Source organism: Dermacentor andersoni, chromosome 4 (genome assembly GCF_023375885.2).
Source record: "Dermacentor andersoni chromosome 4, qqDerAnde1_hic_scaffold, whole genome shotgun sequence".
NCBI lineage: Eukaryota > Metazoa > Arthropoda > Arachnida > Ixodida > Ixodidae > Dermacentor > Dermacentor andersoni.
Genome location: NC_092817.1, coordinates 35,967,020 through 35,990,671, shown reverse-complemented (window position 1 = coordinate 35,990,671; position 23,652 = coordinate 35,967,020). Strand labels below are relative to the sequence as shown.

Below are 23,652 nucleotides of genomic sequence, written 5' to 3'. Positions count from 1 at the left end.
CATTCGGCACTACAGGTTCAAGGTTTACAGTAAGGAAAAGCTGGTACAGTGCGTTTGTGAGCTGAATAATAAATTGAAGGGAATGTGCCTGACTGATTTCTTTTAAAATTATTTAATGTTCATATTTACAGTGATGCCCCGAGGCATATTCCGGGAAGTGGCAGGAGCAGTCGGTCGAACTGTGGGTCTAGACATGTTCTCCGTGGGAACGAGTTCATAATTTCAATGATAGTGCGATTGCGGGATTCTTCCAGACTCTCGCAACTGTTTGTTCAGGCCGCTTACTCTTTAGTGAATGCTGTACACATCATGCACGCGCGCGAAAGCTAGGTCTTAGCACAGTTTCGAAGTTTCAGCGCGAAGGAGCCGGCGGTTTAGCCTGAAAAAGCGAGTGATCTTACGCTCGACTCCCTCGTTTGCTCAACGTACCGCGCAGAGTGTGGACCGACCGACCGACAGCCGCCCGCAAACTCGCGCCCTGGGACGGAGTCACCCGCGCCAGTTCCGGCGCAAACTATATCGCGATGGACTCGAGCCAAAAAAAAAAAAAAAAAGGGTGACGAGGAGTTGTCGCGTTCGTTGGCAAGGCGTATTGTGCACTCAGCGTAGTCACATAGCTGTCAGCGTCTGTCTTTTCGCGCCGGTCCATTAGTGGCACCACGTGCCGGTGACAAGAGCGCCGCGGTCGCGCGTGCGGGGAGCAACGCCTCGCGTATAGGGTGCTTCTTTTCTAACGTGTGCTCGTGTACGAATGAAACGACGATAAAAAAAAAACAGTTCGATTGGAAACAGTCAAATGCAAAACTTGGTTCTTGGGTGAGATAACTTAAAACGAGAGTGTGTATATAGCCTGAGCGAGGTCGGAAGCGTTCGTGTATATTGAAGCTTATCTGCTGAACTTCGTCGCGGTGACGGCACCTTTCCTCGTGTGACTCGAACCTCAGACACTGTGTGCTAGTGCAGTGACTTGCTGGTTCAAAAGCTCGTTTAAGACACAATGCTTGACGACGGTTTTACTTGGGCATCCAGGCCGGATGTGTCTAGGCACCAGCCGAGGTAGCCCAGCGGCTAAGGCGTTGTGCTGCTGAGCTCTGCAGGTCGATCGCAACCGCGGTGGCCGCATTTCGATGGGGGCGAAATGTAAGAACGATCGCGTACGTAGACTTAGTTGCAAGTTAAAGAACCGCAAGTAACCTCACGATCAGTTCGTGGTTCTGGCAAGTAAAACCTAAAAGAAAATAAAAATTGTTTTTGACTTATGAGGCGTACCACGAAACCCAAAGACACATATAGAATATAGGCCTTACTCTGCGTTTAGGCCCAGAATTTTTCGAGCTTCATAACAATTTATTTAGTATGAGTAGTAACTTATATCTATTAATTAAGATAGGTTGTTATTTGAGGCGAAAAATAATAGGACAGGAAGAATAGAGTACCGTTGACGGCACCGTAACTGTGTATTTGAGGATGAGACCATGAAAAAAAAAAGAAGAGAAAAACTTCAGCTGTGATTTAGCGGTAATTGCGGCAGAAATGCGTCAGCATTACGTCACGCCTCTGTGAGGTCGATCCTGCCGGTTCCTTGAATTAAACCGAGTTCACCATGCTGCAGAGTTATTCAGGAGCCCACTCGACACACATTCGGCCTCTCTTATATATATCATAACTCATGTCACAATGCTGCACCTTCTACACATTGAGGCTCCCATGGTGATTAAAGGTGGACGTCGTGCGCACCGTTAACTCGCGCATTGTGCATATGCTTGCACTTTGTGTATCTTCATTGCATAACCGTATTGATTTTACTGACGAATATTCTTGCTCATATGCAGCAAAAAATTTTAGAAATATTGAAAAAGGCCGAAACTTCTGACAGTAAAAAAGAACATGTTTATTCTTTTGTGCTGTAGCAACGGAGTCAGTGTATTTTTTTCGGCACCACAACTATATATTTATATATATATATATATATATATATATATATATATATATGTGTGTGTATGTATGTATATATGTGTGTGTATGTATGTATATATGTGTGTGTATGTATGTATATATGTGTGTGTATGTATGTATGTATGTATGTATGTGTGTATGTATGTATGTATGTATGTGTGTATGTATATATGTATGTATATATGTATGTGTGTATGTATGTGTGTATGTATGTATGTATATGTGTGTGTATGTATGTATATGTGTATGTATATATATTTTTGTTACGGTGGCAAAAGAGAACAAATAGCAACAGCCTCTCGGGATCCTCGGCTGCTGTCTATATACACCCTGTAAATACACCGCGTAAATAGTTTTATACCTGTGACATTTTGGTGGAGGTGCGGGGTACGCGTCTTCGCCTCGGAGTTCCGCAGCGGACGTCTCACCCAGCCTGCGACCATGCTTCCAGTGGAAGGCACCGCATCTGCAGCAGCAATGCCAACAACACATACCCAGTACGTTGCTCTACTTCAGCCGCAAGACCCCGGCAAGTTCAACGGCCTCGATGGTGTTGACGTGGAAGGATGGTTGAGGATGTATGAGCGTGTCAGCAAGGTGAGCAGGTGGGATCCGACCATAATGCTGGCCAATGTCGTCTTCTACCTCGACGGAACACCGCGAACGTGGTTTTACACACACGAGGAAGATCTAACCAGCTGGGACTTGTTCAAAGAAAAGCTGTCCGACGTTTTTAGTAATCCGACCGGTCGACAACTAGCTGCTAAGCAACAACTCGCCACGCGTGCCCAAACTGCTACCGAGTCGTATGTCTCCTACATTCAGAACGTCCTAGCCCTCTGTCATAAAATCGACACGTCCATGCTAGAGGCGGACAAGGTTGGACACATTATCAAAGGGATTGCGGATGACGCATTCAACCTTCTGGTCTTCAGAAACTTATCGACTGTCGACGCCATCATGAAGGAATGCCGCCGTTTCGAGCAGGCGAAGAGTCGCCGCATATACAATCATTTTACACGGCTTCCAAATACTACAGCGACCTCTTCCTGTACCGACCCCACGGACCAATCTAGCTCGCCACCATCAAGTGAAAACGTGACCCGAATTGTACGCCGCGAACTCGAAGCAGCGTTTCCTGCCTCGCCTCAACAGACGTCTTGGAACAACACTGCTGAGACGATATCGCTGATCCAGTCCGTCGTTCGCCAGGAAATCGCTAATATGGGTCTTCCCGACGCCTGCTCCTGGAATCGTCTTGACACCCGCCCTGTTCCTATGGCTCGGTCCTATCGTAGTCCACCCCACAGTGTCCGTTATCCCTACACTAACAGGAATCCCTCGGACTGGCGTACAGCTGACGACAGGCCGATCTGTTTCTGCTGCGGCCGAATCGGTCACGTTTCCCATCACTGCCGCAGCAGTTGGTCGTCCCCTCCTCGAAACCACTTCAGGAATTCAAGTTCGCCCCGAAGTCCCTCACCCCGTCGCTTCTACGACGCTTCCGACGCCACTACCTCGACTCGCCGCTACGCTCGCTCGCCGTCGCCAAAACGTCGCCAGCCACGTACGCCCCAACTTCAGCGGTCGCCGTCGCCGACCTACCCAGGACCGTCCCAGCAGGAAAACTAGGCAATGCGGCACCTCGAGGTGGTGCTGCAATGTCGGATTCGCTGCAAAATCCTCCTTTGACGCTATTTACAAGACGTAACCTTCTTGACGTTCAAGTTGATGGCACACCTGTCACAGCCCTCGTAAATACCGGAGCACACATATCGATTATGACCAGCCGCCTACGCCGCCATTTAAAGAAAATTGATCCCACAGGGAGGCTTGGGCGATGGGCTTTGCGGCTGCAAGAGTATTCCTATTCGGTGGTGTATAGGTCTGGTCGCCTACACAAGGACGCCGACTGCTTGTCCCGTTACCCTGTACACACGCAAGCCAACACCGACATGGACGCCTCCTCAAGTGTTCTTTCTATTTCCCAGCTTTTGGACATGGCCAACGAGCAACGCCATGGCGCTACTTTGAGGACCCTCATTGACCGCATGGAATCTGCTCCTACTGATCCATCGTTACGGTGGTTCGTTATCAACAACGGCATATTATACCGACGCAGTTTTCATCCTGACGGTCCTCCCCTTCTCCTTGTCCTTCCTCAACACCTCCGCTCAACCGTGCTTCCGGAGCTTCATGACGCCCCAACTGCCGGACACCTTGGGTTTGCTCGCACTTACGACCGCGTGCGCCGCCGTTTCTACTGGCCCGGCCTCACACGTTCCGTACGGCGCTATGTAGCTGCTTGCAAGCCCTGTCAACTTCGCAACCAGCAACGCTTCCTGCCGGGTATTTACAGTCGATCGACATTTCACCAGAGCCATTCTTTCGCGTGGGTTTGGATCTCCTTGGCCCTTTCCTCGAGTCCGGCTGCGGCAACAGGTGGATCGCTGTCGCTACTGATTACGCGACACGCTATGCCATCACTCGGGCAGTTCCCACGAGCTGCGCAACCGACGTCGCAGATTTCCTTCTCCGGGATATCATTTTAGTACATAGCGCCCCGCGACAGCTCCTTACTGACCGCGGCCGTACTTTCCTCTCCCAAGTCATCGCCGATATCCTACGCTCATGTTCTACCAGGCACAAACTGGCTACCTCCTATCATCCCCAGACCAACGGCCTTACTGAGCGACTTAATCGGACCATTACTGACATGTTATCAAAGTACGTTTCGCTCGACCACAAGGACTGGGATGTGGCCCACCCTCACGTTATCTCACGTTCGCCTATAATTCATCACGCCACGATACTGCTGGGTATTCCCCGTTTTACTTACTCTTCGGTCGTGACCCTGTATTACCATTGGACACTTCACTCCCCTTGACACAGGATTCGAGGACCGAGTATGCCCGCGACGCCATCGCCCACGCTGATCATGCGCGCCAGCATGCCCGTACTCGTCTGTTGGCATCACAGGAATCTCAACGGCACGCTTACAATCGCCACCATCGTGACACCTATTTTTCACCAGGCTCTCTCGTGCTACTTTGGTCCCCTTGCCGCCGAGTGGGGCTCTCCAAGCAACTCCTTCCGTGCTACAAAGGCCCTTACCGTGTTCTACGTCAAGTGACCAATGTCTCTTCCGAGATAATCCCCGAGACATTCGTCATGCCACCCAGTTCTACATCACCTGACGTCGTACATGTCTCTCGGCTTAAGCCTTACTATGCCTTCACCGACGGCTCCGTCTGAAGCACCGGGACGGTGCTTTTTCTGCCGGGGGTCGTGTTATCGGTGGCAAAAGAGAACAAGGTCGTCGACGTTGAAGACGACGAAGTGGCAACAGCCTCTAGGGATCCTCGGCTGATGTCTATATACACCCTGTAAATACACCGTGTAAATAGTTTTATACCTGTGACAATATATATACTCGGCATTGTAACTGTTTCACTTTTTCAACGGACACATGCACCAGTCCCATGGTCTTTCCGCATTCCGAAATCGTTTGTAGGACGGTGTACAGAAAAACAAGCTCTATTAGCATTCTTCCGCGAAATGCTTGCGTGTTCATTTTATAATTATATCATACGCATGTCACCGGTCTATAGACATACAGCGGGCAAGAAATATAATAAATCGCGAATAAAGCAGGTGGAGGCCGCTATGCGACTTCAGACCATCCAAGCAGGGAATGTGGACCGGTATGTTCTTGCGGACAGCCTGCCAATGCGACACAATGCGACCCGACTATTCATATGGTGATGTCTCGGCCATTGTCACGCAAAACAGCGTGCGCTGCGCGATGCTGCATTACATATCCTCTTGAGACTCGAAGACAGCTCAGGGACATAATCGACCCGCCGTGGGGGTGTAGTGGCTTCGACGGTGCGCATGCTATAGGCACGAGGGCGCGGGATCGAATCGCGGCCACAGCGGCCGCATTTTGTTGGGGGTGAATTGCGTGGACGCCCGCGTATCGTGCATTGGGCGCGCGTTAAGGTAGCCAAGGTGGTCGAAATTAATCCGAGGACCCATGCTACGGCGTGCCTCGCATTCATATTGTGGTGTTCGCACGTAAAACCCAATATTTAAAAAAAAAATTAAAGTACATAAACGCTTTTCAAGTCTGTTTTTATTACCTATTGGTACGTTACGAACCTGAAAAGCCGATAGTACAGCCTAACACAGCGGTAAAAACAGCACATCTTGTGGTGGTACCGGTCGTATATGTCACTGGTACCGGTACCAATGACACCGGTAGTAAGGGCAGCGTTCTCAAACTCCTCCGCTTACGTTGGGACGTTATGCCCCTGGTTGTACCGGGCTCCGAACTTTTTACTCGAGGAAGTGGCGCTCGAAGCATCGGTTTGCTCCCGCGTACGCGTAACGCACGGTGGTACGGGGAGCGCCACTTTTAACAAATAGTTGTTAAAAAGTATAATAATCAATAACTAGAATAACTCGACCAGCATGGCCGTTAACATACGAAACTCAATGAGACGTCTTGGCGACAGTGACCGCGGATATGCCACAATCAACCAGGCACACTCCCGACGTGTAGAAATAGTATAAACGCACACTTGCTCGTCTCGGACTGACGTCCGAGACGTCTTCGTGTCTGCGCGATGGCACCTCGCGTGCTCGGGAGAGCTATAATACATACAATTTCTCTTTGCAACGGCAACTTTACTCTCGCTGCCGTAAAGAGGATAACGCCAGGTAGCTTGCCGGAGAAACGAGAGACCACGGGTGTGTTTACGTAAGCGTCCAATTAAAGAAGGGGTGGCCGGCAGTCAGTCGGCATGGCTTTGGTTGCGCTGCGTCGGCCAGGCGGCTTGCCTGACCTCGGTGATGCCCCCCCCCCCCCCCCCTCCCTATCTTGGGGATATCTGAAACACACTTCACTGGTGCATTTCGTTGGGACACAATGGTTCAGATCAGAGTCAATATGCAGGATCTGCGTGACATAACGTGCACGTCTGATGCGAAAAAAAAAAAAAAATGGAGGACGCTTAAGCTTAGTCTTTAAGAGTGGAACGCGATAACGTTCAAAGACCCTTACTGCTTTTCATGCTTCCCGGCAACTGTAGCTTATGTAACCGTAACGTTTACCGGGAAACGCTGGCTGCGAACGCTATGCAAGAAGGCGAGCTTCCTTAGTGTTCCTGTATACAGGAACACTAAGCTTCCTGGCAGAAACGCGGCCTCTTGCGTGGGTCGATCTCCTGTTACTGTTTCGAACTTTTAATATTTCAGTCTGAGAAGAGCTGGACATAAAGGGCATGAGACGTCGGTGTATTTTTTTCCATTACATTTGTTTGTGGGCTGCCGTTCTCAAAATTCCGAGGAATAATTTTGTAAAGAACGAAAGACAAGGTAGGAGCAACTTTGGTGGTAGAGAAGTGATTGGTTAGGTGTGGTTCGAAATTTGGCTCGAAATTCTTTTTGCCGAGGTGGCGTCTAACGCCGGGCGTGGGACGCCGGACTTTTTGCGACACGGGCTCCTTAATGCTGTCGCGTTAAAATCAAGGCCATTCCTCCCTGCGAAGGTCGATGACCAGCGGAGCTGTAAACGTCGTGGTAAGAAAACTTATGGTAACGACTTTATTACATCACTTATTGTCACTCAGTAATGACGGTCACAATGGATATGTGGTCGCTATGACATACGCTGATCGACATACTCGCGAAACACACATTGTTCGAGAATGTCAAATTGATGCACGTACGCCTCTGCGTGGTCAGTTGGGCCGGATCGGTATGACATCGCAAGCGAAATCTTTCCAACGCTAATCGCGTAAACCACTCCCTCTTCGGTCCTGAAGGATCTACATTGAAATCATCAACGACCACCACAGGGGTATGAGTCATTGCTTACGGGTGTATGAGCCATTGATAATGAGTTTTCCACATGCTGTTCTGTAAGTTGTATGCGTGATTAGAAAGAATGTAAGCACTGTTGGCTTCGCTCAGCTGAGTGCTTGCATACTCTGCTATACGGTGCTTTGAGCCATTTTATTTTTTGCTTGCTTACGGGGGTATGAGCCATTGTTGATGATAGATTTAGTGTGCGGACACAAAACTTCTGATACCCCAGCCATATACAGCTCCGCTGTAAAAATAAATCGAATTCAATCGACTTATCCGGGATTCTTTAAAACTGATGGTAGCGCTAAAAGGGACGAACACACGGTGAAAAAACGACACTACGACGAGGGAACGCTTATTCCGGGATGATTTTATCTAATCACTTACAATTTTTATTCGAGAACTGAAGGCAATGTGTAATATAATGTACAAGAGGTGTCAGGAGGATATAAACGGTGGCCACGCAAAGTTCTGAAAGGTAATGGTAACGTTCCTCGTTCATCCGCGTACATCTCGCAGTCCCTTACTTGTATTACGTATTTTATTGGGCGCTGCCCTACCTGACATTGGCACCAGTAGGAGTTATCATCATCTAACCTGAGAAGCTGACAATGCAATCATGGTACATTCCCTATTGATGCGAAAGCATCAAATGCCTTATTGAACGAGAAAGCCGGCGTCTGTAAAGACGAAGCGGCACCTAAATTCCGATTGGCTGCGACGCACGAACGTGCGCGCCTCGAGGGTGCAGAGCCGCGAAAGGGAACATTTGCTGCTGCGCGAGGTGTTGCATGAGGGGAGAGCGCATCGTCACGACGCCACGTCATCCTCGCTCTCGGAGGTACGTGTTATCAGCGCTTTCCTTGTCCGTGCCAGCCCCTTCCTGCGTTCCAACTTAACCTCAGTAATCGCTGTAAAGAAAAAGATGTATAAAAAACAGAATAAATTCGAAAGGAAAAACGTTCGCGGTAGCGAGCTTCAAACCTACTACCCCACGCTCAGAAGCCGAGTGTCCTACTAACTGGGCTATGCCGGCGTCGCTTAGGCAGCAGGCCTGTACACTCTGCTTTATGAGATGATACTTGGACCTAAATTTCCATTGCTAAGCCCGGCGGGACGAAACCAGTGACGTCGAAATCAGCGCGGCTTACTCGGGAGTGTCTACATTAGATTCTGTGGCAGTCGGGCGATGACCTGCCGTGGTTGCTTAGTCGCCATGGTGCTGGGCTGCTGAGCACGAGGTCGAAGGATGGAATCCCGGCCCCGGCGGCCGCATTTAGATGCAGGCGAAATGCGAAAACACCCATGTACTTTGATTTAGGAGCACGTTAAAGAACCCCAGGTGGGCCAAATTTCTGGAGTCCCCACTACGGCATGCCTCATAATCAGATCGTGGTTTTGGCACGTAAAACCCCATAAGGTAATTTTTTTTAATCGGGCAAGGTAGCATAACGTCACAGGTCGAAGTGCAGCTGCCTTGTTCTATCTAGGAGGCGTTGATCAAGTGTCTCAACGCGCTTGCTTGCCCGCTAGGAGTTGATAACTCGGAGGACCGCTCAGCGGCGTTCAATTGGACATTAATGCATTCGCATTCACAATTCGTAAGAAGTGTTCAGGTGACCTCGGATTTTTCTTTAAAATAAAAATGTGACCAGCATGCCTTTTCTCCTTAATCAAGTATCGTCATATCTGCCCACACCCTATATGATGAATTAATATGTAATTATGGCACGATAGGTTTTTAATAGGGTTGGGATAAAGTCATCTGTTTTTTATACAGGTTAGTCAACAATCACAGCAAATATAGCGCTGTTGCCCGCTTTGTCAGGATATGTGGCTGAAAAGGCAGTGTTACAGAAAGAATTATCTGCGTGAAACAAGACCTTCGCCACGCGTTAGCCTTTCGTTATAGTGTAAATTACAAACAATGTCTGACCAGTCTTGCTCGTTTCAAAGGGTTCACTTCATTTATTTGCTACTACGTTTATATTAGCATGTCGGTAGTAGTGACTCTTCCTTACGCGCATAGTAACTGGTCGTGTTCTGAAAAACTGTTATATAATAAAAATGTTAGAAACTTACACCTAAACTAAAAGTTAGTAAACATGAGCGCAGTTTCTTAAACTAAGTTACCAACCTCGTTGAGACTGGTCCGGTTAGCGACCTACAAGTGGCAGGAATAAGTTCGAAGACATCACCAGAGCGTAGCGCAGGTGCTTGGCCTAACTATTCGAATTTATACCGGAGAAAATAAACGTCGTTATTGAATATTTGAACGACACTTCTTGTCCCTCGTGCAGTCGCCTCAAAAAATTTTTTAAAGACTGCATGTCATTCTTTGGCATGTGCTAAATGCTTGCCTGCTGTGAGGCAAAAGAAAGGCTTCTCTGCTAATAAATAAGTGTTATCTACTAAACTAGCTTGCCACTAACATAAAACATTAATATAGCGTTTTAGGGCTGCTCCTCTACGAATACGGTGGAGTCACTTCAGTTGCGCGAGGGCAGATCGAATAAAATAAAATAAAATCAACTTTATTTTTCTTGAAATATGAGGAGGGGGTATAGTAGCAAAAAGCTGAATCAAACAGGAGTTTGTTTATGCAATCGGCCCTCATAGTGGGCAGCAACATGGAAGGCGAAGCCCGGTAGTGACAGTAGCTGCACGCTTAAACGTCTCCAGTGATGGCGACTTCAGTCTAGCACTGCCGTGCCAGCTCGACGTTAGCGCACTAGCCGTGCAGCGCATGCGACTTGAGTGGGATGCGCGGTCGCTGAGAGCGCGCGCCGTGCGTGGCCGTGGGCAGCTGGCCGCAGCCCTCGCCATCGCAGCCACCTGGCCTGGGAGTTGCTGGAGCGGTTGTCGCAGCAGCTGAGCTCCGCCCCCGTGCTGCCCCTGTACAACGCGCTGGGACCCAAGCTGACCCCAACGCCGCCAGAGATTGCAGACATGGAGCGGCTGGGCAACGGCTGCCGCCACCGCAGTGGAAGCGAGGGCGACACCGAGGTCTTCGCCGAGCGCTCTCCACCGCCGCCTAAGAATAGGCTCAACATTTTCAAGTTTATCACTCAGGTACGCACAGTGAGTTTCTTATCGCTTTGATTCGCTTTGCTTTGCCGATGGGGACATGACAGCTCACGTGGAAACTGCGAGGAGTACGTCCTCGTTATGATCCTTGCATTGGGGGTGGGCAGGTGGGGGGGGGGGGGTGCATGCCGCAGCTGCTGACCGTGGTATATCGCATAGCAGTCTACAGTGAGGAAATGAAGTGGAGGAACTGTTACGTCGTTATCTTTAGAGGAAAAAGTACGCGGTAGCCTGCATGCGTCTTCACGCGCCTTCACGTGCCAGCAAACCTCTCCGTTGCTGCACTGAAGACGCAAACGGTCGTCTCAAAAGTCCTGCGGATTGTGTCTTCCGAGCGGTCTCCCTGTGCACGTTTCTCCTATTGGGTATCGCGTCTGGAACAGGTATAGGAAGGGCGCGTAGGTGCTTGCTGGCGCTTTGCTGACGTGTGCACATTTCATGCTGCTTTTTGAAGGGTTGGAAGAAGAGCTCAGCACGTGGCGATGCGGACGCGCAGGTGTCCGGTCTCTCGCGGTCCATGTCATATCGGTCCAAGTCTACTCAGCCGCGGAGGTCTTCTCAGCCGTCGCCCGTCACTCGGCGGACCGAAGAGGCGGTCGGCGCCAAGCGGTCGCCCAACTCGACGCGCGTCACCAAGCGCAGCGTCGAGGCCTCGCCCCCGCGCTCCTCCCCGCAGCGCTCGTCGCCGCGTTCGACGCAGCTGACGCGCTCCTCGGTGCTTCGCTCGTCAACCGATGGCCAGCCGCCGGTCGTCGCGGCTGCGTGCAAGACTTCGCCAGAGATCCGGCGACGGCCAGACGGCAACGAGGCAGCACGCTTGCCTGCGCCTCCGGCACCCAGCGAGCCGCAGGGACTCAAGGCAGTTCAACCCGTCAATGGAGGTAAGGCGCCCCGCATGTCATATACCACTGCTAGTTGCTGAGTGACTGGAAACGCCTCAGCAACAGCGAAGGGACCAGTCACCTAGTCGCCGGAGCTTGCCTTTTCGCCGCAACGGCAAAATACGTAAACTTGTTCTGGCCTTAGGGTCCCGTTGCTGCCGGGACCCCAAGGACCCTCATATGTATAATCTAGAATGGCGGGAAAGAGTGTTTGAATCACTCGATATTTTTAGCATTGTACACAATGAGGTTCAGCTGAGCAATTATCAGAACTCGTATCATCCGAGAATCCGCGTCAACTGTGTTCGTATAACAGAAATTCTACTGTATTTCCATTTTCTCTCTAGCACCAACGGCAGTGAGTGGACCATCAGGTCCACCCCCTCCGCCTCCGCCACCTCCACCACCACCACCCCCGCCCCCTCCGCCGCCCCCACCGCCTCCGCCGCCACCACCACCACCACCACCTGCGTCACAGCCAGGAATGCAGAGCCCACACGGTGATGGTTTGGCGACCACTATCACACCATCCAAGGTGATGCAACTCCACTCAGCGCCACGTGGACCGGCCTCCCCTGGCCCTTTCCACACCCTGCCTAAACCACAGCAGAAGATGAAGACGCTCAACTGGACTAAGGTGCCGGACACACTTGTCTGCGGTGAGCCGTTCGTTGACTGGGGTTCAGAGACTAACTCTTTCGGGGTATTCTCGGTTGCCGAACTACTGCGTCGCACGTGACAGCTTTCTTTTGCGTTACGCGCTCGCCTAGCTAAGGCCCTTGTGCGCGCCGCCAATCTACTAACAACGGCTGTGAAATCAGAATAGCTGAGCGACACAGTAGGCTAAAGTAGACTTCACTCTATGGACCTGGGGTTTCAAGGACGCCGGCGTCTTGACCGCGAGAAAAGTGCTTACAGCTTTCTTTAGACCTTGTTCTTGTCTAGGCTAGTATAAAGGATGCGCTAACCACTTTGCTCGCTGGAAGACGCCGGCGACATCAAAATTTGTGTTGTGCGACTGTGCGAGGTTGTCAGCTGGGAGCCAGAAATGGAGACGCACTTGAGAGTGTGACGGAATGGCGGTCGGGTGACGCTTTGTCAGAGGCAGCTAAAGGGGGTAGTTTGACCACATTGTTTCACTGGTCTGTGTCACTCGCGGAGAAAATACTACGTGTAACCAGCGTACATTTTTTTTTGGGTTTGTAGCGTGGCAAGCTTAGCAGTATACGCAATGCACCTTCCCTGGGCAGATGCGGCAGCTATATCGGCAAATCCTCATGATTCCGTGGCACACCAATACGCGGCTGTTAAACTGACAAAATAATTTATTAAAATTCTCGAAAAAGAAGAGTAGCTGTCGCACGGCCATATATAAGTTTCGAAACGTAACTGCGCCTCCTGGAGCATTGCATTGCTGTGCCATCATCGTGCCTCGCTTTGGGCCGTGGAATGTACTTGAAAAGTCTAACTGCATGCGCATGCCGATCTATAATATACAACTCGGGCAAATGTGAAATGAAGCTGGTTCCTGGCATGTTGTATGTCCTTGCATTTATCCATAAGCATGGCGTAAAGAGCTGTAAAAATGAACTGATGACGTGGTAGTGTTATGCTTTGCATTTGTACGCTGTCAAGAGGCATCAGTGAAGCTAAATTAAAAAAAAGATGTGTTGCGTGTGCTATTGATCAAAAAACGTCATGGGCATTGGCGGATACAGTGGAGATGATGGTGGAGGCCCGAGCCGCCATTGACACATGGCGGCACCTTAGCGCTCAACTCCCCCCTCCCCCACCTCCAGAAGGGAGGTGGGGTAGATCCTCCCCGGATGCTTTGGAATTTCGGCAACGTCTGTGGTTCGTACTGTTGTTTTTTCATGGTAGAGACAGGTATGATTTTCGGTCCATACTATTGCGTGCTCTGTTTTTGAGAGGACACATTCCGTTTGCTTCAGGGGGCAAGAGCATCTGGAGTGATGTCACGAAGGAGGCGCAGGACGAAGACGTTGAACGGAAGCTAAACTTCAAGCAGGTGGAAGAGCTGTTCTGTCAAAAGATGGCCACCACAGCGCAGCCAAAGGTGCCGCCAGACAAGAAGAAAAGGCGGGAGCCAGCGTTGGTAAGCCAGCGTCCAGAATTTTAAACCATTGATTCTAAACCTGTACAATGTTTTCAGGTCGTGTGTTTAGTGCCCTTCCCACGTGCATGATGTCTAACAACAAGATAACCAGTCCTTGTCAGTTAAATCTTGGATGAAAGAAACTGACACAGTATGAAAATATTTCAGTATGTGAAGAAAGCAGTGTCGCACCATGTGAAATGAAGAAAGTGTTGAAAGCAAGGGACAATATTCTTCTGGGAATTTGCCTTCAGAGTGCGATAAATACATGGCTACCCTAGTGCATTAAACAGTTCAGTTCGTCCTCGCATTAAATTTCTGAAAGCAGAACTAGGAAGTAAAAATAAAGATTGCTTGGTTATACAGATAGATAGCATCATATAGAATTTAATATCACACGTGTGATCGTTAATATTATTTCTGTCATTCAAGAAATGAAGGTGCAATGCTGATGCACGTACTTTATTATCCGTGTTGCCGTTGTTTTACCAAGTGATGACAGTGTCATAATGCCTGCACACAGCTCAGCCTTCTGGATGGGAAGAGGAGCCTCAACGTCTGCATTTTCCTCAAGCAATTCAAGTCTGGGCCTGAACAAATTGTCTCCATGATTCGCTCTTGCAAGTCTAAGGAAATCGGCTCGGAGCGCTTGCGGATGTTGCAAAAGATACTGCCAGAGCCAGACGAGGTACATACTTTTTAAATGCTGCATATACAATTGTACGCACCAATGCAACCGATATCCATTAATTCTACTCCGGGTTATCCAATTTTTCCTCTTTATTCGATCCCCACGGAAAGTTCCGACAGGCGCCTATAAATTGCTATTTGCCAAAGCTTTCGTTATTTCGACCCTGAAATTGGCCCTTACCGTATGATTCGAATTGGAATTATTGGCACGAACGCGACCCCCGAATGGTGACCAATCGTGATTCTAAACAGTGAATGCGTCGAAGACACGTCATCTGCCGAAAGACTATTTTTATTCTGCCATGAGAAGATTTTCATTCAACGGCAGATTAGAATGAAAGATTACCATATTTTACTCTTGTCTAACTCTCGCCTTTGCCTGAGCGGTACCATTGGATGCGAAACCACGTTCTCGGTGCTCGCGCAACATTCTAAATGGCTACCACCAGATCCAGCGTCACTGCCATTGTCATCATAAGATGGCGACAGTTCTCGCGTAGGATGGCGACGACGATACGGTGACGACGACGAACCGCTTTCAGTGTGGGATCGCAACTAGCTCATTCGAAAAAGAAGCTGTTTTACATGCTAAGTTAGCCGCAACAAATCCGCGTCAGGTGTTTTCAATGTTCCCGGTGATTGCATACTTCGTAGAACGAATTAGCCGGCGAGAGCTACGATCTCGTGGGCGATTGTTGCGAAGTTTTCTTAACGCACAATTAAACATTATAGCAATGAACCGTATGGAGGGTGACATGTTGGGGTTCATATAGACAACACTAAAGTGCTGCGTGGGAGTGACGACGTTGTACGTTGTGTCAATACATTTTTATTCTGTGAAGGTAAACTTATCTGGTTTAGTCTTTTTCTGATTGCGAGAATAGGCAGCATGCTGCATTTTTGCTGTTAAAAATTGGACGATCGTTAGATGTCTGCTTTGTGAGCTCTACTGTAATTCCTACGTTAGTTTTTTTGCCTTCGAATCAATAAAACTGGGTGCGCGCTAGATTAGAGGAGGTCTTAGAATCGGGAAATTACTGCCGTATGGAATAGAGCTCTGTATAGGCGATTTCTTTAATATTTTTAATGCGACTCTTCAGATAACTCGATCAATTTCGTCGGTCCTACTAGGGACGAATTAATGGATGTCGACTGTACAATGACCTAGGATCACACAAACTAATGAAATAGTGATGTTCATATATGTATGCTGCATGTATTTTAAAGCGCTAACAAGACCTGTGCTAATACTTGCATGAGATTTGTTAGAAGAAATCTCCTAAATGGACGTTGAGGTGTTAGCTGGCAGAGCCAGAATGTGATCATTAAGTGCCTCCTCTTTAGATGTTTTTAAGAGTCATGATTTGCTTAAAGATTTCTGCAACGGCAGGTCTACGTTTATTCAAGTGAACTGAATGCGAGAAAGTTGGTTTCATTCCCATTTATGAAATGTTGTTCAGGTTGGAGAGTTCATATTCGTGAACTCTATCAAACTGTCAACATTTTCAAATTCATTTATTCTACTGTTGTTGGTCCTTAATGACGTTCAAGAAGAAAAGAACTTGTTTGTTAAAACTAACTTAAGACAATGATAGCTGAAAAAAAGAAAACTAGAAACCGTTGCCATATGTTTTCGTTTCGCACTGTGTGTAAAAAGTAACGCTTACCAACTTGTTTGGGTGGCGTGTGATTGTGTAAAGATGTTTATTGTTTGTCGCTGTTAGAAATCTAGAATACTTGTGGCATTCCGTTCTGGTCTTCTTGCAGTTGAGCATGCTGCGGTCTTACACGGGTGAGCGGAGCAAGCTGGGCCAAGCGGAGCAGTTCTTCCTGATGCTGGGCGACTTGCGGCTGCATGCGCTCTACGTGGATGGCATGTTGCAGATGGAGGAGTTCAGGCCCAGCGTTGAGGTGCTGAAGCCCCAGCTAGACAACTACATTGGCGTTTGCCAGGAGATACTCACCAATCGCAGCCTCAAGGAGTTCCTCAAGCTCATTCTCATCACCGGAAACTTCATCAACTCGGTAAACGAGACAGAACGTGCTTTTGTGTTAGGTGTGAGTCCCGCGGCAATGCAGCTTTTTCAGTGTTTGTTGAGTTGTAGTATGGGTCATTTAGTCACTTGGCCTGCGAGTATATTTTACACAGGGATGCATTCTTGGACGATCACTTTCGGTGATACAATCACTTTCGCGTGGCGTAGTACACGGCGCGTTTGACCCTCATACTTTTACAATGCGGTGAAACGGTTACGATGTGTGCTCTAGCGGCACTAAATGCTGCTTATGGTACACTAATCCATAAGGATACTTAATAAACTAGCATGCATTAGGATGGCTTTGGGAGTGCGAGAACGAGGTTTGAAAACATAGTGCCCCAGTCATAACCAGCATTTCTTTTTATGTTTTCAATACTTCTAAATTTCTTTGTTTCTGTATATATCTCACGGCGTTTCGAGGGTGGATAGGAACCACCGCGGTTGCTTAGTGGCTATGGCGTTACTCTGCTGAGCTCGAGGTCACGGGATGGAAACTGGCCGCGATGGCCGCATTTCGGTAGTGGCGAAACACAAGAATTTTTGTGTGCACATTAGATGGACGTTAAGGAACCCCAGGTAGTCAAAATTATTCCGGAGTGCCCCACTACAGCGTGCTTCATAATCAACTTGGGGTTTTGCCGCGTAATACCCTAGAATTTATTTTTATTGATTTCGGGTGGATAGGTTGGTTCCAGCAAGTCAAGTGAACATAGAACAAGGTCATCAAGATCCGGAAATATTTTAGACTTGTTTAGAAAACACTACAGCTATTACACACTGAATACACTACTGTAATTCTTCTGCGAAATGACCTCATTAGACTTCAAGACAATTGGGAGGCAAGCAAGTTGCATTTTCTTTGAAATTAAGTTAGGGACGCTGACGAAAATAGGGAATGCTGAAATTTCTTCCTACAATAAAGTTGACTTCATAACATGATTTCTGTGCAACAATGTACAAGTAAATAGCAATTCGCCACTCCAGATATACCAGAGCCTGTAAGACATTACCCCTGAGAGCAAACTGAAAGAAATGCAAAAAGGTAAATAACTAAATGTAAATGAATGCAAAGCGTAAATAACCAATTCAAGGAGATCAGAAAGTCGGCACAGGAGTTTGGTCTGGCTCACGAGACCTAGGAAGGCTGAAGCATGGAGGAATGTGCTCCACGTCTAGTTTGCGAGAATATTTTCTCTCCCATGCTATGGCTGCCATCCCGTGGTTACTATACTGTGTCTGGGGCACAGTTTAAGGAACGGTGAACTGTAACCTGTCACTACGAAGATCCTGGGACATACATTGTGTAGGATTGACAAAACAAGGGGAGCATGGTGTTGAGAACTTCAAGCCTCGGTTCCATTAACTTGCGTCCTTTGTTGGAGCGCATTAACATGGTTGTACCAAATTTCGCATAGCAATGACAATGTTAACGCATAAGACTTATGTGCACATATCTCTCGATATACTCGGTGCATTTTGATGACCCTGTACATAGAAGTGCACAGTTCATACATCGATTGTCAATAGAACGAAGACGGTAACAAGAAAGTATTGGATATAAAGAAGTAAATAAAGAATTCGGCTGGTCATGCTTTAATTTAATGGCGCATTCTCCTGCTCTAATGAAATAGAAAGTGGGGATATTATGCTGTATCGATTAGAGCGAAGCAAGTTTTTGTTTGCACGGGCCTCAAGAAAATATATAGTGGTAGCAACATGGTCGAATACAGTCACCGACTGGTTTTTCAGACCCCTGTTTTCTCAGACCTGCATGATTATTCGTACTTCTTTGCGGCACCGCTACCAACCCTCTGTATATCGGCAACCGAAATTTTTGACGCTGCGTGGTGTTTCTTGCATGAACCTCGCGCCATGCCGCACACATGGTGGCCATGTACAATGTCGCTGTCACGTCGATTATTCGCTAAGCCGCAACCTTGGCTGCGGACTTCCGGCCAAGGAGCGCTGGCTAAGCTTAGCGGCCTAAGCAGTGCGGCGAAAGTTTGCCGAAGGCCAGCGGAGTAGCTGGTCGCCACCAATACGTTTACATTCGCAGGCCTTATCGGCAAGATCGAACAGTATATCAGACGCACAGGTTGTACTGAGGGCCGCCGTATCGCAGTTCGGATCCAAGTGCGGGTTCCCTCTATGCCCGAAGTCTGTCGGTAGTGGCACTCGGAAATAGTAACTTGAAATGGAACGTGCGGGACGTGCAAGTGCAGATTTTTTTATCAGTGGCTTGGCTTGGTTTGATCGCAGTCGGCAAGCCAATCGCAGTCGGCAAGCCGATCCTGCGCGATAGCACCGATCGCCTTCGCGGCGGTGCAGCGCACGTGTGTGACTTATTGTCGTTCCCGTGTCTCCAGCTCCCGATGGGTCAATAAAAACCGTTGGACACTCTTTGCTGGCCCGTCGGAGGCACCCCGCTTGCATTTCATTTGCATTTTTTGTGTGTTATTTGCGTGTATGCTTACAACAAATATTGTATATAACCAAAGCACTTTCGTGACCGACGCGACTTCGTTATAACCAGGTTAGACTCGCAAGTAGCTTTCTTTGGTTAAGGAACACGCATCATGTTTCACGAGCTGTCAGGGATGGCAGATACAAGAGTGATGATTAGGGCTGGTCGTTCGAACATCGACATATTGAACAAACAGCGCAGACAGACAGGACCAAGGAAAGATGTGTTGCCTTAGTTAGTGTCCTTGTTGTCTTCTTTCCTTATTCCTCGCTGTCTGCGCTGTTTGTTCAATATGTCGATAGCAGATACTTAAGCGGACAAAAGTAACAGAATGAGCAGAGCTAACGCAATACATTGATTATTTTATTTTTCATAGTCAATCAAATACGAACTTTTCACTTGGTATATCTATTTCAGTAGCCACAGACATTATTCTTTAACGCAACCGTTCAAATAAATTAAGATTTAAACAACCAAACATGAATTAAACGGGCCGCATAATTAGAGAATGTAGACAGGTTATGTGTTATCAATAAATGCTACTGATATTGTTTTACTCTTGTGTAAGAACAGTTGCTAGGTTTCACTATTGTAGGCCGCCATACAGGTAACAGGGCACAGCAGTCATACTGCAGTGACCAAATTTCGTTACACGCTTCACAGCCTCTGTGCAGTTGTTAGCCATTTGTTCTTTTTCTCTATGTTAATGCCTCTACTTCAGGTAAAGCTACCTTCAGGTAAAACCACCTTCAGATTCTTGCAAAGCAAAATGACGTCCATTATTTCCACAACTTTTTGAATTGCCGGCTTTTAAGAAGACAGGCATGAAACTTGCAACGTCATTCATAATTTTTTTCATTATTTACTGTTCTTCCTTCTTCAGTTTCATGATTTCGCTCCAACAACGAATAATACTCTGTAACTCCATCATTTGGTACCAATTCTTCATGATCTATAACGGCACGATTTTAACACTAGCCCCGTACCATGTGTAAAACATGAATTTGTGATTTGCTGCAAGGGAGCCCTGCTAAAACTTAACTACTTCAACTCAAACACTGCTAACGTGCGCGCACACGCTACGGTAGCCAAGTGTTTATAGCGTCGCACTTCTCAGCTTGAGGTCGCGGGTACGATCCCGCCCACGGCAGCCGCATTTTGATTCGAGAACGAAAGGCAGAAACGCTCATGTACTTAGATTCAGGTGCAGCTTAAAGAACCACAGGTGGTCCAAATTCATACGGCGTCCCCCGCAACGGGCTGCCTCGTGATGGTAGCGTGGTTATGGCACGTGAAACCCCGGAGATTAGGTAATATTTATGAATGTGTGTTCACTCTAACGTCATTGTTGTGGCATTGTGTTTGTTGGTGATGTGCAAAAAAAAGTAATTGTTATGCCCTGATATCAAACCCCTGTCTAGGAATGAAGTATACACTGTAGCTAGTGTTTTCACAGCAAGGAAGTGCTGTGTCCGAGAAGGCAACATGTAATCCTATGCAATGTGTTCTATGACTGCTGATACATCAATATTGTTTTTTACACAGTCCAGAATTATCAATCTCTTATTGCAGGGCGAGAATAATATTGCCCAGCATGATACAGCATCCAGCAGTCCAGCATGATCAATCTCTTATTGCAGGGCAGTTACGCGGGCAACGCATTCGGCTTCCGGCTGAATACGCTTCCGAAGCTGCTGGAGACACGCTCGAACAAGCCACGCATGACACTTCTTCATTTCCTAGTCGAAATCGCAGAGAAGGAGCAGGCGCAGACGCTGTCGTTCACCAAGGATCTCCGACATCTTGCCCAGTGCTCCAGGTATGGGGGTGCATTACAGCTGGTGGCTGTGTGCTCCAAGAACTGAAACAGTTTTGGTCACTTGAGCAAACGACCAGAGTGTGTAGAGTAGAGGCAGTGATAACTTAAATAAAATATAGCTCAGCGTATTGTGAAAAAAAAAGACGCAAGCTCGAACATATTGAAATTTATTTGTCTGGCAAGGTCCTTAAATTGCTGCCGTTCTTCAACCGTAAACTTTAGCCGGAACTGTCTGCCATAAGTTCCGTAATCTTCTGTTTGAATTGGCAGTGCTCGCAGGTCTAGTGCGTGAGACCTGTGCGGCCGCGAGCATGTACGTCTGCTCAGCGAAAACAATAAGTACTCCTTTGTCATGTGTCATGTGTCAGGCAGTCTGAAATATTCGACATTTATGGAGGCAAAGCACATGCTAGGTGAAAATGAGCGGTTAAACGAAGGCACATGCACTGCTGAAACTGAAACAATGGTAGATTCCTTGGAACACCTGTAGCGATTCCATAATGCGCCGAGATGTCTGCTCAAATTTTTTTTTATTACGATAACACTTGCATAGACACTCAAGGCGAATTTTCGTCGTCACCGTAATTTTCCACGTTAAGTACAAATGCGATAAATATGAGCGGCTTGCGCACCGCATAATGCGGGGTGCGAGGGCAAGCGTGCGAAGGTGAGCTGAGAAGAACGGTGCCTTAATGCGTGCCGAAAGTAGGCGCACTCAATATTGGAGGTCACGTGTCAAAGCGCGCGCTAAACGAAGCACCGCCGGGCTCAAGGGCCAGCGCGCGCGGGTCTCCCGTCTAGCCCGGGGGGGAGAGCGCACGTCTCATTCTCTGGTTAGACCGTGGCTGCGCATGGATGTACTCGCGGATGACCGCATACGCGGCTCGCATGCCCTATGTTAGAGGTCATTTGCGGTGGGTGCCATGGCTATGGGCGAGCCTAGATCGCTGCTGTCTTCCCGCGCGCCTAGTGTTCAAGGTTGTTCGCCTGACACCATGCCTGCTTAGTTAGTAAGTGAATGCTTAGGGCAATTTATCGACCAATAAAACTACATATTTTACTTCTGTTTTTGCCCGATCCTTTTCTATGGCTATCAATGCTTCGCCTTTCGAGCACAACTTCAACTATAGTATTCTCTCTCGGCCCTGTCTATGCTTTTCTGGAAAAAAAATATTGAGGCAAATCATTTCGGAAACTACATTAGGATGTATAGCAAACGTCTTTAACAAAACCTAGGTTGTTTATCATCTTGTTTGTTTACATTTGTTCTAGTGAATGCAAGAAATGTCCTAAATGCAGCAGCCTTATTGTTTGTCACTTACAGGTTGTCTCTGGATGGCATGCGCGCAGAACTGAAACAGCTGTCTAATGGCATTGAAAAGCTCGAGAGGCATCTTCCTCAAGGCGACGCTGACTTCAAGCAACACTTCGGCGCCTTTGTCACCGTAAGAAAGCGTACTCTGCACGTAGTAATTGGCAGAACTTGCATTCGCCTGGGATTCAATACAGGTTGATTAAAGAAAACGGAAATTTGCTCTAAGACTTCACATGTGACAGGTAGTTTTCAGATTTGCGTGTGAAATTTTATCCCTGTATTATATTCGGGTGCCAAAGTTCTTAGGGCGTTTAAGTCTGTGTTTTTGGGCTTATGTAAGCAAAAATATCATATTTCGTATTCTCGTATGCCGGCAAATTGGTTCATTTCTTCAACCCCAAAATTACTTCATTTTATAGTCAACTTACACGCGGACTTTCTCGATAATTTTGGCAGCGCCACACGAATAGTTTGAACTGTGTTTCGATATCAGCTACAGACTTCTAATCACAAGTGATTTAACACAGCAGATCATTCGACATAGAGCGTACTTTGAGAATAACGTACATGCACATCCCCTTTGAGCAAGTTACAAGCCATTGCAACCCAGGCACAACTGCATAAATATTCGAAAGTAATTTGTCTTTGTTGGCATGTTGGATCGTTTTCACAAACGAGTGTAACATAACCCTCTCAATAAGGAACCGCATCACAGGTAATTATACGGTGTGAGCTATTGGTCCAGTGCTATTAAAAAAAAAAGAGAGTAGTTACACTGTGGCTATACCTGCTGGTACTATTTTTCGCAAATGATGTAAGAAATGGTGGCACATAGGTAGTCACTGTATCATCACCATGATTGTCGGTGCCTTCATCACCCTATTATCAGTCTATTGCAAAACAGAAGCCTCTCCCAGCGATATTTAGCGACTTATTTCTTGTGTCAACCTAGCACATTTTCCCTAATTGCATTACTACATTTATTGCTTTATCACACTCGACTGCGGTTTCTTTCTCTCATTACCCGTTATCACTCTGATACACGACTGTCTATCTGTTCTAGCCTTTATATGATGTGCTGTTCGCTGTTCTAGGAGTGTAGTGCTTCGTTCTGGGCTTTCAAGGGGCTAGAAACTCATTGATCTCTGATGGCCCTTCGTGCAGATGGCCAAGGCGCAGCTGAGTGAACTGTCTTCGAGCTTCGACAAAATTGGGCAACTCTCGCGGAGGCTCGCTGAGCACTTCTGCGAGGAGGAGAGTCGCTTTTCTGTCGAAGAGTGCCTGCACATCTTCAACAACTTTTGCGAAAAGGTCAAGCTGGCGCAAAAGGTGAGCCATAGTCGCTTGGCGCAATCCTTAACAGTCTCTGGAGCAGGGCAGCTTAACAGTCCTGTGTGGTTCAGTGTAGATGTCA

General features: G+C 47.8%; 1 protein-coding gene across 6 annotated transcripts in view; it reads left to right on the top strand.

Annotated features, from left to right (window-relative positions):
- Nucleotides 1-23,652, top strand: part of LOC126536912 (inverted formin-2-like) — a 72,417-nt gene that overhangs the window by 34,751 nt on the left and 14,014 nt on the right. For 5 of the 6 annotated variants that reach the window (XM_050183972.3, XM_050183968.3, XM_050183967.3 and 2 more), the window contains exons 5-13: nt 10,659-10,899; nt 11,369-11,795; nt 12,143-12,454; nt 13,748-13,911; nt 14,435-14,599; nt 16,369-16,626; nt 20,745-20,923; nt 22,248-22,368; nt 23,403-23,567. In XM_050183972.3, coding sequence (XP_050039929.1) covers nt 10,659-10,899; nt 11,369-11,795; nt 12,143-12,454; nt 13,748-13,911; nt 14,435-14,599; nt 16,369-16,626; nt 20,745-20,923; nt 22,248-22,368; nt 23,403-23,567 — 2,032 coding nt within the window. The remainder of the gene's footprint in view (nt 1-10,658; nt 10,900-11,368; nt 11,796-12,142; nt 12,455-13,747; nt 13,912-14,434; nt 14,600-16,368; nt 16,627-20,744; nt 20,924-22,247; nt 22,369-23,402; nt 23,568-23,652) is intronic. The other variant, XM_055073600.2, reaches the window with a different exon arrangement.